General features: G+C 47.6%; 1 protein-coding gene across 6 annotated transcripts in view; it reads left to right on the top strand.

The window, feature by feature from the left end:
- Positions 1 to 15413, top strand: part of CASKIN1 (CASK interacting protein 1) — a 411436-nt gene that overhangs the window by 273212 nt on the left and 122811 nt on the right. For all 6 annotated transcript variants that reach the window (XM_063934707.1, XM_063934706.1, XM_063934708.1 and 3 more), the window contains 2 exons: positions 4356 to 4453; positions 9244 to 9389. In XM_063934707.1, coding sequence (XP_063790777.1) covers positions 4356 to 4453; positions 9244 to 9389 — 244 coding nt within the window. The remainder of the gene's footprint in view (positions 1 to 4355; positions 4454 to 9243; positions 9390 to 15413) is intronic.

A 15413-nucleotide genomic window follows, 5' to 3' on the forward strand; every position in this document is an offset into this window, starting at 1 on the left:
CGTAGTGTAACAGACGCTTATCTAGTCAGCACCACTGTATCCCTCACCACCAATACGGATACGAAAGGACACTGCTTTCCCGCCCTTGCTGACAGATAAAGTCTGTTTGCACTAGTGTGGATATGTGGAGGGAGGACGAGGCCCCAATTGATAGAGTCAGAGATCTACCTTTTAACATTAGCTATATACTAATACCGTGTAGCCGTAATGGCTGCTAAACCACGTGCACATGCTACGCACTCCGTACGCTATTTGCGTATGAAGACCTCGCACGTGGTACGCAAATTAAGTACACACGCTGTGCTGGGTGTACGGAATACCCACAGCGAGCATACACACAGACAGTAACCTTTATAAACTTTAAACACAGAATATGCTTACACTGTAAACCTTAATACCGTGGTACTATAATGGTATAACACTGAACCTTTGTGAGTATGCAAGCTGTTTGAGCAATTGAGATACTCAGAAACTCTTTGTACTAGCTAGAGAGACACAGACACCCTGCTGAGGTTCCAACACCTTTACTAACGAGCTTTTAGATATATCAAAAGGGGTACACAGTTTACAAGTCACACACTACAAGCTAACATATCATTCTAACAGAATATCTAGACAGAAATATACAATAGCGTCACAATCTTATACTATAACAGAGTGAGAGAGAGAGAGAGTATGGCCAATACAAACAGAGAACAAGTTGATTACAGAGAATTACTTACACACACTAGGAACGAATCGCTGCGCTAGTCCTGGTTACCAGCTCCAAGTTAGTCAAGATGAAAACCGTTTGTGGAGATTGAGACTGAGCTGCTTCAGGCTGGCTTGTTCTTATATACACTACAAAGGGACCTATAATCTCATTGTTCATTGGACACAGGAATGTCTCCTCGCATCATAACAAAAGGTCATAGGTTAGTTTGAACAGGTGGGCTGTGACTATATCAAATTCCTCAGGTGGGAGGGAGACTCAGGATTTCCAACACATGGACAATAAATAAATGTCCAGAAACTACTAATGGCCATAACTATACGCCGGAGCGATTATTCTTTACCTAACCAGCACCGGATTGTTTCTAATAAAATACTCTTCGGTTAGGTACCAAACACAAGTGCTCAAACCCTGTCTGGCCCTTTGTACCATGAAAAGAGGAATTCCCTTGTCCAGGGACCAACTCACTTTAAACAAACTTACAGTTATCACTAAGGGGAACATTACCAATAAAACCTGCTATATGGATTTATTAAGCAGCGATTGAGTCGCTCGCTAGACGCACACAAACTCTACCGTAAATGCACATACCATGCGCTCGAGCGCACGCCCGTAGAGGCGCCGTCACGCAATTGCGAATATGTGCACGCACGCCAGAGAAAGTGCATGTGCAGCGGGCAAGCGCATGAGGTGAATATATGGCAACGTGTAGCGTGATATTTTTCCGACTTTGACAATAACTTCGCGCATGCGCGCTGCGTACCATGCGCATGTGCATTTTCCACCTAATTGCTGCGTTGCGAAAAACGGCAACGAGCGAACAACTCGGAATGACCACCAAGGTCTGTAAGCTTGTGAGCAGGGCCCTCTTACCTCTTTGTCTGTCTGTTATTACTCAGTTTTGGTTTATTACTTTCTATCACTGTTGTGTTCTAAATTGTACAGTGCAACATAATATGCTGGCGCTATGGAAGTAAATGTTAATAATAATAATTTTAGTAAAATAAGGTCACAGAGATTGACATGGTATACAGGGAACGGCAAGAATTGCAGACGGCACTGTACGGAAAAGTTGAGTTTGGTAATTTTGTGACACAATGGGCCTAGTTCAAGGTTGATTGCAAAATAAAATTTTCCTTTAAAGCCCCGTACACACTGGTAGATTTGTGCCGGAGATGTGTGCTGAGCGAGGGAGGGGAAAAAAAAAAAGGCAGCTCACTTCACCCGGCGAAGTGAGCGATCTCACTAGATTGCCCACGCATGCATGACCAATCTAGATTCGGCGATAGCACCGCGCGGCCCTGTCGCCGGCACCCCTACACACGGAGCGATGTTGCTTAATTTCTAAGCAATCTAGTCATATTGCTTAGAAATTAAGTAAATATTGCTCCGTGTGCACCCCCCTTAATGGACAAAACCATGTGCACTGCAGGGGGGGCAGATATAACATGTGCAGAGAGACTTGGATTTCAGTGGGGTGTGTTGAAACTGAAATCTAAATTGCAGTGTAAAAATAAAGCAGCCAGTATTTACCCTGCACAGAAACAATATAAAATTAAATCTCTCTGCACATGTTACATCTGCCCCACCTGCAGTGCACATGGTTTTGCCCATTAGTGGAAAATGCTATTTTGCAATCAACCATGAATTAGGCCCTATAGGCGGTCACTCGTGCCTAGGCAGACACATGGGCTCATAGGTTATCCATCAATGGGCGTATATGAGAGAGGGCAGTGAAAGAACTTGGGGTTGGGAACATCCCACTTCCATAATTCCGCAGCAAGTAGCGCCTAGGAAGGAACAATAAGTAGCTGGACAACACAGTACATCCTAGGGATTAGCAGGCCTAGCACAGCCAAGTGTAATACTGTATGGGCCTAATTTAGACCTGATCGTAGATGTGCTAAATTTAGCTCATCTACGATCAGTCACACAGACATGCGGGGGGACGCCCAGCACAGCGCTAGTCCGACCCGCATGTCAGGCCTGCCCCCCCCCCCGCACAAGTACAAAAGCATTTCATAGCGGCGATGCTTTTGCACTTTAGGAGTAGCTCCCTGCCAGCGCAGCTCCTGCGCACTGGCAGGAGCTACTCGTCGTTGTGAGGGTCGCTGTGGCTGCGTGTGACATCACACAGCCGCTGCCGCCTCCTCCCGCCCCCTCCCACCCAGCGACTGTCTCTGCCTGTCAATCAGGCAGAGGCGGTCACAGGGCTGAGACAGCTGTCAGCTGTCTGGCATGTGCCGGTGCACTGCGGCGCCGGCGCATGCGCAGCTCAGACCTGATCGGCTGCTGTGTGAAAACGCACAGCAACAATCAGATCTGAATTAGGCCCCATGTGCACTGCAGGTGGGGCAGATATAACATGTGCAGAGAGAGTTAGATTTGGGTGGGTTATATTGTTTCTGTGCAGGGTAAATACTGGCTGCTTTATTTTTACACTGCAATTTAGATTTCAGTTTTAACACACCCCACCCAAATCTACTCTCTCTGCACATGTTACATCTGCCCCACCTGCAGTGCACATGGTTTTGCCCAACTGCTAACAAATTTGCAGCTACGATCAGGTCTGAATTAGGCCCAATATGATAAATGTTCTGGACATAGGGCCTAATTCAGACCCAATTCCTGATCGTAGATGTGCTAAATGTAGCACATCTACGATCAGCTTCCCTGACATGCGGGGAGACGCCCAGCACAGGGCTAGTCCACCCCGCATGTCAGTCCCTGCCCCGCCGCACAAGTACAAAAGCTTTTGTACTTGAAGAGTAATGCTGGCCATACACTTGTGCGATGCTTCACGACGCGACATCACGGGGCATCGCACCGGCAGTTCAGGTGCGATGAAATCGCACCTGAACTGCCAAAGTGATTACCATGTGATCATGCGATAGATCGCATGGTAATCACGTGATGGGCACGTCACCACCGAGAGGCCGCTTCCGGCGGGTGCCCATCGCAGTGCGAGATATCTCGTGGGTTTAAAACCACATGCGATCGCACTGCGATGCGAGAAATATTATGTGCAGCACATAATATCTTGAGACGCGATATTCGAGCGGCGTGCCCACGCATCTCAAGGTAACTAAAATGTGCATACAATCCTTCGATTTCTCTCACAGATGTGGTCGAAATCGAAGGATAGCACCGATTATCTCATAAGTGTATGGGCAGCATAACTCCCTACCAGCGCAGCTCCTGCACGCTGGCGGGGAGCTACTCGTCGTTGTCCGGGTCGCAGCTGCTGCATGTGACGTTATGCAGCCACTGCGGCTTGCCCCCCCGCACGGTCCGGGCACGTCTGCGTTGCCCAGACCGTGCCCCTAAAACTGCGGCCAAATGCCGCCGGCCCGCCCCCTCCCGCCCAGCGACCGCCTCTGCCTGTCAATCAATCAGAGGCGATCGCAGGGCTGAGACAGCCGTCGGCATGAGCAGTTCAGACCTGATCGGTTGCTGTGCGAAAACGCGCATCAGCTCTCAGGTCTGAATTAGGCCCATAGAGAGAGCATAGGAAGACCGTAAGCTCAGTGCGGCAGGGTTTTTTTTTGTATTGCTCATAGGCAAAGAATAGATCTTTGGTGACAAGTGTTTCTTTGTGATGCATGGCGATTGTCATTAACTCTGGGAATATTGTCTCTTGCAGCTTCTCGGCCCTGCACCATGCTGCCCTCATCGGGAACACTGAGCTCATCTCACTGCTGCTGGAGGCTCAGACTGCTGTGGACATTAAAGATAACAAAGGTGAGAGGAATAGCCGGCGGCCAGGACACACTGTCGCCCTAATACACCCTAATACAGAGTGAGATATGAATGTTATCGGTCCAGAGCACAGGAGGCTTAATGTGCACTGACCATGAAACCCGAATATCTGCCCAGCCATGTCAGGGGTGAGAGCGGGAAGTACACGGGGGCATTCTAGGCTGGTATGGAAGTCTTCACATTTTCTACATGACTACCCTACATTAGTCCTTGGCAATCTGTAGCTCTCCAGCTGTTACAGAGGCTCTGGAGCTTGTTCTCTACACAGTACTATACACCGCCATTTCTTCAGTCCTGTCCTCGGAGGACGCTAACAGGGCATGTTTTCCAGGTCTCCCCGTATAATCACAAGTGAAATCATTGCTTACACCTGTGGATCTTTAAGGAGGGGATTCAGTTATCAGCAAGTTGGATGAATATTGTGTAATGGCCACGAGATTTTGCTATTTAATTAGCAATTAAGTTAATGTGTGTCTCAATGGGAGTTGGTGCACATTTTAGCTCACATCTGCAGAGTAGTTGAAAAATCCTTATTTTAAGGCAAAAATTTAGAGACACGTTGCAGTGCCCGTGTAACACCCTCCTCAATAAATAATAATATATTTAGAGGCATTTAAATAGTAAAATATGGGAAATAAAGACATTTTTCAGTTGATGTTCTCTAAAAAGCGGGAAAATGGGTGTAATGATATGGGACATGTATGTTGAGGCTCTGTAATGATATGGGACATGTATGTTGAGGCTCTGTAATGATATGGGACATGTATGTTGAGGCTCTGTAATGATATGGGACATGTATGTTGAGGCTCTGTAATGATATGGGACATGTATGTTGAGACTCTGTAATGTTATGGCACATGTATGTTGATCAGGGCTGGTTCTTGCCCTTGCGGCACCCCGAGCAAAAAACCAAAAAAAACCAAAAAAAAAACAACAAAAAAAACCCGTTAGGGGCGTGGCTTAATACAGAGGCGTGGTCAGTTACACCCCGGGCAAAAGTCCTGCTTGCCCGTGGCAAGATCCGCTACTGATGTTGATGTTCTGTAATGATATGGGACATGTATGTTGAGGCTCTGTAATGATATGGGACATGTATGTTGATGCTCTGTAATGATATGGGACATGTATGTTGAGGCTCTGTAATGATATGGGACATGTATGTTGATGTTCTTTAATGATGTGGGACATGTACAGTATGTTGAGGTGTATTAATGGAGATTCGGATAATAGATGTACATTAATAAGATAGACAGTCATTAGGTCGACAGCATATGGTCAACATGCAACAGGTCGACAGGGTCAAAATGTCGACATGGAAATGGTCGACATAAGTTTTTACGGATTTGTGCATTTTTTGCTTTTCCTTCTTGTACCATCCACGTGGACAATGATTGGGAATACCTGTGGCTGAGCGATGTGAGGATATATATATATATATATATATATATATATATATATATATATATATATATATATATAAAATACATATTAATGTGCAAAAGTTTTTGGTAGGTGTGGGAAAAAATGCTGCACAGTAAGAATGCTTTTAAAAGTGTCAATAGTTTATTTTTATCAGAACTAACCACAGATCTTCTGTGGATGTAGTCTTGCTCAAATCCTTCTGTCTCTTCATGTAATCCCAGACAGACTTGATGGTGTTGAGATCAGGGCTCTGTGGGGGGCAATATCATCACTTCCAAGATTCGTTGTTCTTGTTTACGCTGAAGATTGTTCTTAATGGCACTGGCTGTATGTTTGGAATCACTGTACTGCTGCAGAATAAATTTGGAGCCAGTTAGATGCCTGGTATTGCAGAGCGACCCGTGTCGACCCGGCAATATGTTTATATATTTGTGAGTTGTGAAAGGGGTATAACACTCCTATTTTTGAGAGCATTCTTAAGGGCCCCATACACTAGAACGATAATGCCTGATTTCATCCAATTTCGGGCATTTAGGCCGATATATATCGGGTGAAATTGGGCATTTTGGAGGTGTATCCGATCAGATCTGATGCGTGTTCCCGTGAGGGTCGGATCGGCTCCCCTAGATCGTGCGGATCGGATCGGAAACACAGCCAAAATGCCCGATTTCACCCGATATATCGGCCTGAATGCCCAAAATTGGATGAAATCGAGCATTATCGTTCTAGTGTATGGGGCCCTTTACTTTGCAGCATTTTTCCCCACACCTGCCTAAAACTTTTGCACAGTACTATATATATATATATATATATATATATATATATATAGCAGTCAGATTTCCCAACGGGACATGGAGCTGGTCACACATACTCTTGTTGTTTAGCGATAACCGTGATAATCAAACAGGGGCCATCATGTTGGGCAATGAAATGGCACACCAGCCAATGAAGCCATGCACATGCCTGTTGCTATGGGCGATTACCATAGGTGTGCGCAGGGGGGGTGCCTGGTGCGCACAGGCACCCCCTAATGTCTGGCACCCCGATCTCACATGCCTGATGCAGCGATCGCAGAGCAGGCTGATTACTGTCCCCTCTGCACTGCACCCTGTCAGGACTGTATTACTGACCAGACGCCTGGGTTAATCAAGGGTGCCACTGCCACCAGCTTTCAAACTCCCGGCTCCACCTCCATGTACAAAAACAGCGTGATGTGATGTGATTACGTCATGCTGCTCGTACACCCACCCGCCACACGCCCACCTCTCTCCTTGTTATGCTATGCCAACGCCAACCACTGATGAGGATCAGCATGCAGCCAGTGTTCCTCTTAGGAAGACAAATTCAATACTGGCAGGCGGTTGGCAGCAACATTGACACGGCACTTGTTTTTCCAGCAGCAGCAGCAGTACTAGTCTGCGACTGTTAGTGTCAGTGAGTGACTGACTTGTAAGTAAGCTGCTGCAACTTGCAGAGGAAAGAGAGGGAGAGCCAGACCAGGCTGAGGAGGAGCAGTGTAATTGCACTGAGTGCCATCAGGGGTGTTTGTTTGGAGCACACCACAACATCTGACAATGCATCTGCTTTATTAGGATTGGTACAAGGGTGGATATTTTATATTGCATTGACCATCACTGTCGAAGGGGTGTGTCTAGCACCGCCTTTTGGGCGTATCTACACGCCCAAAAGGCGGTGCTAGACACACCCCTCCGACAGTGCACCCCCTAATAAAATGGTCTGCGCACGCCTATGGCGATTACTGACTTGATTAGATAGGAAATAACTGGATTGGATTTTTTCAGATTTCATTTGATTAGACTTTGATCAGTTGGATGATTGCTGTGGGGCCCATGTCCTTTACATGAAATACTGGCTGTCAGTAAAGTCTGCCTTTTCTTTTGCAGAAACGAAGTTATTAGTTATAGGTGAAGATACAGTAATTATTTATTGATGGCAGTGGCATTTTATTTAACAAGCACTGGTGGGAGGGGAGTGGGAAAATTGAATTAAGAAAAATTGAAACAACAAGATGATAGTGAGACACGTACAATCATTCCGCAGACCAAAATAACTGTCAGCTTCTGGGCTAGCTTTACATTTTCCTTTTGGCCACTGGATGTATTAAGTTACAACTTTCACCCAGAAATCATGGTTCCTAGCATCACACATAGGGCCTAATTCAGACCTGATTGCGGCTGTGCGTTGATCAGGTCTGAACTGCGCATGCTTGCGCCGGCACATGCCAGAGATACGATCGGCATCTCTGCCCAGCATTCGCCTCTGCCTGATTGACAGGCAGAGGCGTTCGCTGGGAGGGGGCGGGCCGGCGGTGTTGGGCCGCCGTTTTGGGGGTGCGGTCCAGGCAACACAGGCATGCCCGGGCCGTGCGGGAGGCGGGCAGTGGCAGCTGCGTGACATCACATGCAGCCACTGCGACCCGGAGAGCGATGGGGAGCTACTCTTCAGGTACAAAAGCATCGCCGCTGTACGATGCTTTGTACCTGTGTGGTGGGGGGAGGGCCTGACATGCGGGGCGAACTAGCCCTGTGCTGGGCGCCCTCCCGCATGTCAGGGTGGCTGATTGTAGCCGTGCAAAATTTTGCATGGCTACGATCAGGTCTGAATTAGGCCCCATTATCACTGATTCTACTAGTAATCTGCATTTAATTAAATAAATCAGTTAAATGCACTTATTATTGCTACTCGATATATATTGCTATATGGTACTTTCTACACCAAGAATAGCCATAAATCAATTTTATTTTTACTCCTGGTCTGTAATGATTCTGTTCCTGCAAATAGTTTCATGCAGGGACACTGAGGGTTATTCCAAGTTGATCGCAGCAGGAATCTTGTTAGCAGTTGGGCAAAACCAGGGGGGTAATTCCAAGTTGATCGCAGCAGGAATTTTGTTAGCAGTTGGGCAAAAGCATGTGCACTGCAGGGGAGGCAGATATAACATGTGCAGAGAGAGTTAGATTTGGGTGGGGTGAGTTCAATCTGCAATCTAAATTGCAGTGTAAAAATAAAGCAGCCAGTATTTACCCTGCACAGAAACAAAATAACCCACCCAAATCTAATTCTCTCTGCAAATGTTATATCTGCCCCCCTGCAGTGCACATGGTTTTGGCCAACTGCTAAAAAAATTCCTGCTGCGATCAACTTGGAATTACCCCCAATGTTCCTGTTGCATCCACCAGGCTGACTCCAGATCTCAGGATAACCCTGTACTGTGTATTTAAATAACTGCTTTCTTCTGTGTGGGCTGAATGCTGTGTTGGGCAGACATGCTCATATATACAACTGCAACATTTATATTCCTAATCTGGATGTTGGTGTCTGTTATACAGGAATGCGTCCACTCCATTACGCGGCCTGGCAGGGCAAGAAGGAACCCATGAAGCTGCTTCTGATGTCGGGCTCTGCGGTGAATATCCAGTCGGACGAGGGGCAGATCCCACTGCACCAGGCGGCTCAGCATGGACATTATGATGTGGTAAGTGAGATGCCGTCATGTACCCACCAGCTATGGCAGTACTTACATGCAGGTCACTAGCAGCTTACAGTGAAATCACTAAAGGGGGGAACACACGGAGAGATCCGTGCTTAACCACTTGCCTGGCATTGTCGCATCAGATGCGACCATGCCTGCAAGTGCTCTATCTGACCTGGTCGTACAGGATGCAACCAGTCAGATAAACAGTGTTAGCCCCTCCGCTGCTGCTGTCAGAGGGACCGGAAGGTCCATCTGTCTCCCTGCACTCTCCCCTACTTATTGCTGCGCTGCCGATCACTGCTGATCTGTCAGCATGGCAGGAACCCCCCCTCTCCAGTGGCTGCAGACAATAGCAGCCGCCAAGGAGTGTAAATTACCCCCCCCCCCCCCCCCCCCAAGCCCCACCTGTGTACCTGGAGCCGCGATGTTCCGATGGTCGTGATGTTCCCAAATCGATGTTTGGGGGGTATTTACAAAAAAAAATAAAAAAAAATTTACTTTTTTTTTTTTTACTAAAATCATTTTGGATAGGGTTAAATTCATGTTCTTCACCTAATTCACTCTTAAAAAAAAAAAAAAAAAAAATTTCGGAGCTGTATTGGGGGGAAAAAATGTCAGTTAAGTGGTTAAAATCTAAGCAATCTGACTGCGCATGCGCCGGCGCTACAGTGCGCTACGATCGCCTCAGCCTGATTGACAGGCAGAGGTGGTCGATGGGCGGGAGGGGGCGAAACGGCGGCATTTGGCCGCCGTTTCGTGGGCGCGGTCCGGCCAACGCAGGCGTGGCCGGACCGTGCGGGGAGTGGCCCGCAGCGGCTGCGTGATGTCACACGCAGCCACTGTGGCCTGGGGAGCTACTCTTGAAGTGCAAAGCCATCGCCGCTGTGCGATGCCTTTGCACTTCTGCGGGGAGGGGCGGCACTGACATGCGGGGCGGACTAGCCCTGTACTGGGCATCCCCCCGCATGTCTGAGTTCATGATCATAGCTGTGTATGCCATCCAGCGATAGCCGCGCATCACTATCGCCGGTGCTAGATTGAGCCTGCATGCAGGCTCAATCTAGCAGGTCGCTCACTTCAGCGCTGTGTGAAGTGAGCAGAAATGAGGTAATGGGGCATTCGCGTGGCAGCAAGCTTAGCATGGGTGCGTAAGAGGAGTTCCCGCCTGTGCTGGACGTGTGCGCTGAGATACGCAGAGATCTATTGCACCAAGGACAGGACTGATGACAGTTCGTGCTGATACTGATGATGACTAGGAAACCCTGTGTATAGGTAGCGACGGTGGGTCTGCATACGGCGAATAGCCGCCTTTATTGCCATGCATGCAGAGCGAGTGTAGTTGCCCGAGTACGCTGATGCACACAGCTTACATATAATAAGGGAGAGGTGCTGGGGTTACTGTGTGCAGAACAGGGATAATGGGCCTGAGGGGGACGCATTTCCCCTTGTACACAACGTATCCTAGAAGATGCGATAGTGACGCAGCCGCTGTCTATTGTACCGAGACGCCTAGCGGCTGTGCCTTATATCTGCTGCTTGCATACATAGAAGCAATGGGGGTCATTCCGTCCCGTTCGCACGCAGCGGTCCTTCGCTGCGGCGCGAACGGGTCGGGACTGCAGCTGCGCGTCGCCCGCAATGCGTACGCGCGTCGTTGCCCGGCGTCAGCAGTCGCCGGGTAGCGACGCCGCAAGCGCAGAAAGTGATCGCAGCGGCGATCGCAAGAAGACTGAAAGGCGGGAGGCGTTCCGGGGCATCAACTGAACGTTTTCCAGGCGTGGTGAGGCGAACACAGGCGTTTGGAGGACGGATATCTGACGTCAATCCCGGGACCTTTGTCGCTGGATCTCTCACACAGGGTAAGTAGGTCTGACCCTGGTCTTGTTTTGCATTAAACTTTTTTAGCATAGCAGGGCTGCACAAGCGATCGCAGCCCTGCTATGCTAAAATACACTCCTCCATAGGCGGCGTCCAGTTGATCGCATGAGCAGCAAAAAGTTGCTACGTGCGATCAATTCGGAATGACCCCCAATATTGGATGCACCCCTACGTCACCGCCCCAGTATGAATCTAGAGGCTCACGCAAAGTTAAATTAAGAAGATTTTTTTGCTTTTCTTAGCAGAGTTCAAACGAGGCAGCCTGAGTGCTTTTGTTTTACGCTGTGAATGAAATCTCGTTCCTGTGTGATAGCATCACCCGCAGAGTGTGCAATAAACAAAAGTCTAATGCTGTCTGTTATTACAATCTGGAGATCTTAGTTTATAGCATAGATTTCTCTTTGTGCAAACAAATGACGCCAGAATAATCTACAGAACATTGTGTCTGCGCTAAAGAGACTGCAGTGACTAAAGGGGGGTACTCACGGAGCGACCGCTGCTTAAAATCTAAGTAATCTGACTAGATTGCTTAGATTTTAAGCATGATCGCTCCATGTGTACCCCCCACAGCGATAGCGATGCGCAGCCGCTGGGTGAAATGAGAGCCCCCCTTGCCCCCCCCCCCCCCCCCCAGCACACATTTCCCCCACATCGGCCCGTGAGTACTGGGCTTTAGTATACAGACTAAGGAGCTAGTAATTAGTGTTTGTAATCTACGAAAGCCCAAATGTACTTCAGCCATATGTGGTTTTTACAGTTCAATAAGTTTGTTTTAAATTCGTTTAACGTTATTGGAATAAAAAATCCAACACAAATCACGGTGCAGCCTTTACCATCCAGCAACATTGAATAAATACATAAACCCTCTTACAACTTTTACTAACTGTGTTGCCTTATCTTTCTTTCTTCTGTGTGTTTCAGTAAGGTCTCTAGATCATTTATAAAAGCCTGTTTATATTTTTGCTACTCTGGGATATGACGCAAAACCATTGTCCAGAGCATGGTAGAGGGTAAAGAAGTAGACACCTGTTCTATCTCCTCTCATATAAAAGTTTTCCAACAGACATGGGGGGTAATTCTGAGTTGATCTCAGCAGCAAGTTTATTAGCAATTGGGCAAAACCATGTGCACTGCAGGGGGGGCAGATATAACATTTGCAGAGAGAGTTAGATTTGGGTGGGTTATTTCGTTTCTGTGCAGGGTAAATACTGGCTGCTTGTTTTTACACTGAAATTTAGATTTCAGTTTGAACACACCCCACCCAAATCTAACTCTCTCTGCACATGTTAAATCTGCCTCTCCTGCAGTGCACATGGTTTTGCCCAACTGCTAAAAACTTTCCTGCTGCGATCAACTTGGAATTACCCCCATCGTCCTTTTTAAAGCGTAGCTGGGCCATGTCGTAGTGACCATGGGGGGTTATTCGGGTTTGTTAGCAAATCAAAAAAGCACACTAATGGGCAAAACCATGTGCACTGCCAGGGGGGGGGGGGGGGGCAGATGTAACATGTGCAAAGAGAGTTAGATTTGGGTGGGTTCTACTGTATCTGCGCAGGGTAAATACTGGATGCTTTATTTTTACACTACAGGTTAGATTTCAGTTTGAACACACCCCACCCATATCTAACTCTGCACATTTTACATCTGCCCCACCTGCATTGCAACATGGTATTGCCAATTAGTGTGCTTTTTTGGTTTGCAAAACCTGAATAATCCCCGTAGTCCCTTAAGAGGAGTGACCGTCCATAGGAATGAATAGGGTGCGCTGACTGGGCACGGCCCTGTTCATGGCTAGTGACCTTGACGCGCATTTACAGTGCTATATGTGCTTGGACGCAGGATGCGCAGAATATAAGAACATGTACATTACTTTGTTGTGTAATTGTACATATGGGGGTAATTCCAAGTTGATCGCAGCAGGAAATTTTTTAGCAGTTGGGCAAAACCATGTGCACTGCATGGGGGGCAGATATAACATTTGCAGAGAGAGTTAGATTTGGGTGGGTTATTTTGTATCTGTGCAGGGTAAATACTGGCTGCTTTATTTTTACACTGCAATTTAGATTTCAGTTTGAACACACCCCACCCAAATCTAACTCTCTCTGCACATGTTATATCTCTCCCCCCCCCCCCTGCAGTGCACATGGTTTTGTCCAACTGCTAAAAAATTTCCTGCTGCGATCAACTTGGAATTACCCCCATATTTCTAATTTCTGTAAATTGATGCATAACAGTGAATAAAAAAATTATCAATGCATAAATATGCAGTAACTGCCGGCTGCATTGAGTACATTGTAATGAATGTCCATGTGACCTGCATCCCTGTGACTGGCTCGCTAGTGTTGCCTCAATCCACTGCACTGGCTGTTTGACGTGAGCAGAGTGCAGTTTTGGAAAGGCCATCTGCTGGTTGCAAAGTGGTATTACACACTCTTGTGGTTTAGGACATTACGCCGCATCTTAGGTGGTCATTCCGAGTCGATCGCTCGCTAGCTGTTTTTAGCAGCCGTGCAAACGCTATGCCGCCTCCCACTGGGAGTGTATTTTAGCTTAGCAGAATTGCGAACGAAAGGATCGCAGTGCAGCGGCATAAGTTTTTTGTGCAGTTTTAGAGTAGCTCAATACCTACTCAGCGCTTGCGATCACTTCAGACTGTTCAGTTCCTGTTTTGACGTCACAAACACGCCCTGCGTTCGCCCAGCCATGCCTGCGTTGTTCCTGGCACGCCTGCGTTTTTTTCGAAAACTCGCTGAAAACGGTCAGGTGACACCCAGAAACGCCCACTTCATGTCAATCACTCCGCGGCCAGCAGTGCGACTGAAAAGCTTTGCTAGACCCTGTGTGAAACTACATCGTTCGTTGTAATAGTACGTTGCGCGTGCGCATTGCACCACATACGCATGCGCAGAAGTGCCGATTTGTTGCCTCATCACTGCACAGCGAACGAATGCAGCTAGCGATCAACTCGGAATGACCACCTTAGTACCCTATGGTTTGCTGTAGTGTGAATATAGATCCCGCGTTATGTGACGGAACATTGATAGGCACCTGTACATTCTAAAATATTGAATAAATATAAATCAATAGGTATATAATTTCTTTAGAAAAGTATTGCAATGTGAAAAAAATATGAATGCATACAATTTTTGGTGGATTTTGCATACAAAATGAGTGTGATTCAGTGTTACACAGATGGTTATGCTGCATGCAAGGACCCTGGGCTGGTTATATCTTATTCCACCCCTAATATGTATTTCTCTAACGTCCTAGTGGATGCTGGGGACTCCGTCAGGACCATGGGGAATAGCGGCTCCGCAGGAGACTGGGCACAAAGTAAAAGCTTTAAGACTAGCTGGTGTGCACTGGCTCCTCCCCCTATGACCCTCCTCCAAGCCTCAGTTAAGATTTTGTGCCCGAACGAGAAGGGTGCAATCTAGGTAGCTCTCCTGAGCTGCTTAGAGTAAAAGTTTAAATAGGTTTTTTATTTTCAGTGAGACCTGCTGGCAACAGGCTCACTGCATCGAGGGACTAAGGGGAGAGAAACGAACTCACCTGCGTGCAGAGTGGATTGGGTTTCTTAGGCTACTGGACATTAGCTCCAGAGGGACGATCACAGGCCCAGCCATGGATGGGTCCCGGAGCCGCGCCGCCGGCCCCCTTACAGATGCTGAAGCAAGAAGAGGTCCATAAATCGGCGGCAGAAGACTTTCCTGTCTTCATAAGGTAGCGCACAGCACTGCAGCTGTGCGCCATTGCTCTCAGCACACTTCACACTCCGGTCACTGAGGGTGCAGGACGCTGGGGGGGGGGGGGGCGTCCTGGGAAGCAATGAATTTACCTTAGTTGGCAAAAAATACATCACATATAGCTCCTGGGCTATATGGATGTATTTAACCCCTGCCAGTTTTCCAGAAAAAAGCGGGAGAAGAGCCCGCCGTGAAGGGGGCGGGGCCTATCTCCTCAGCACACAGCGCCATTTTTCCCACACAGCTCCGCTGGTAGGAAGGCTCCCAGAATCTCCCCTGCATCCTGCAACTACAGAAACAGGGTAAAAAAGAGAGGGGGGCACTTATTTGGCAAAATAACAGATATAAGCAGCTATAAGGGATAGACACTTATTGTAAGGTTGTCCCTATACATATATAG

Source organism: Pseudophryne corroboree, chromosome 7 (assembly GCF_028390025.1).
Source record: "Pseudophryne corroboree isolate aPseCor3 chromosome 7, aPseCor3.hap2, whole genome shotgun sequence".
Lineage (NCBI taxonomy): Eukaryota > Metazoa > Chordata > Amphibia > Anura > Myobatrachidae > Pseudophryne > Pseudophryne corroboree.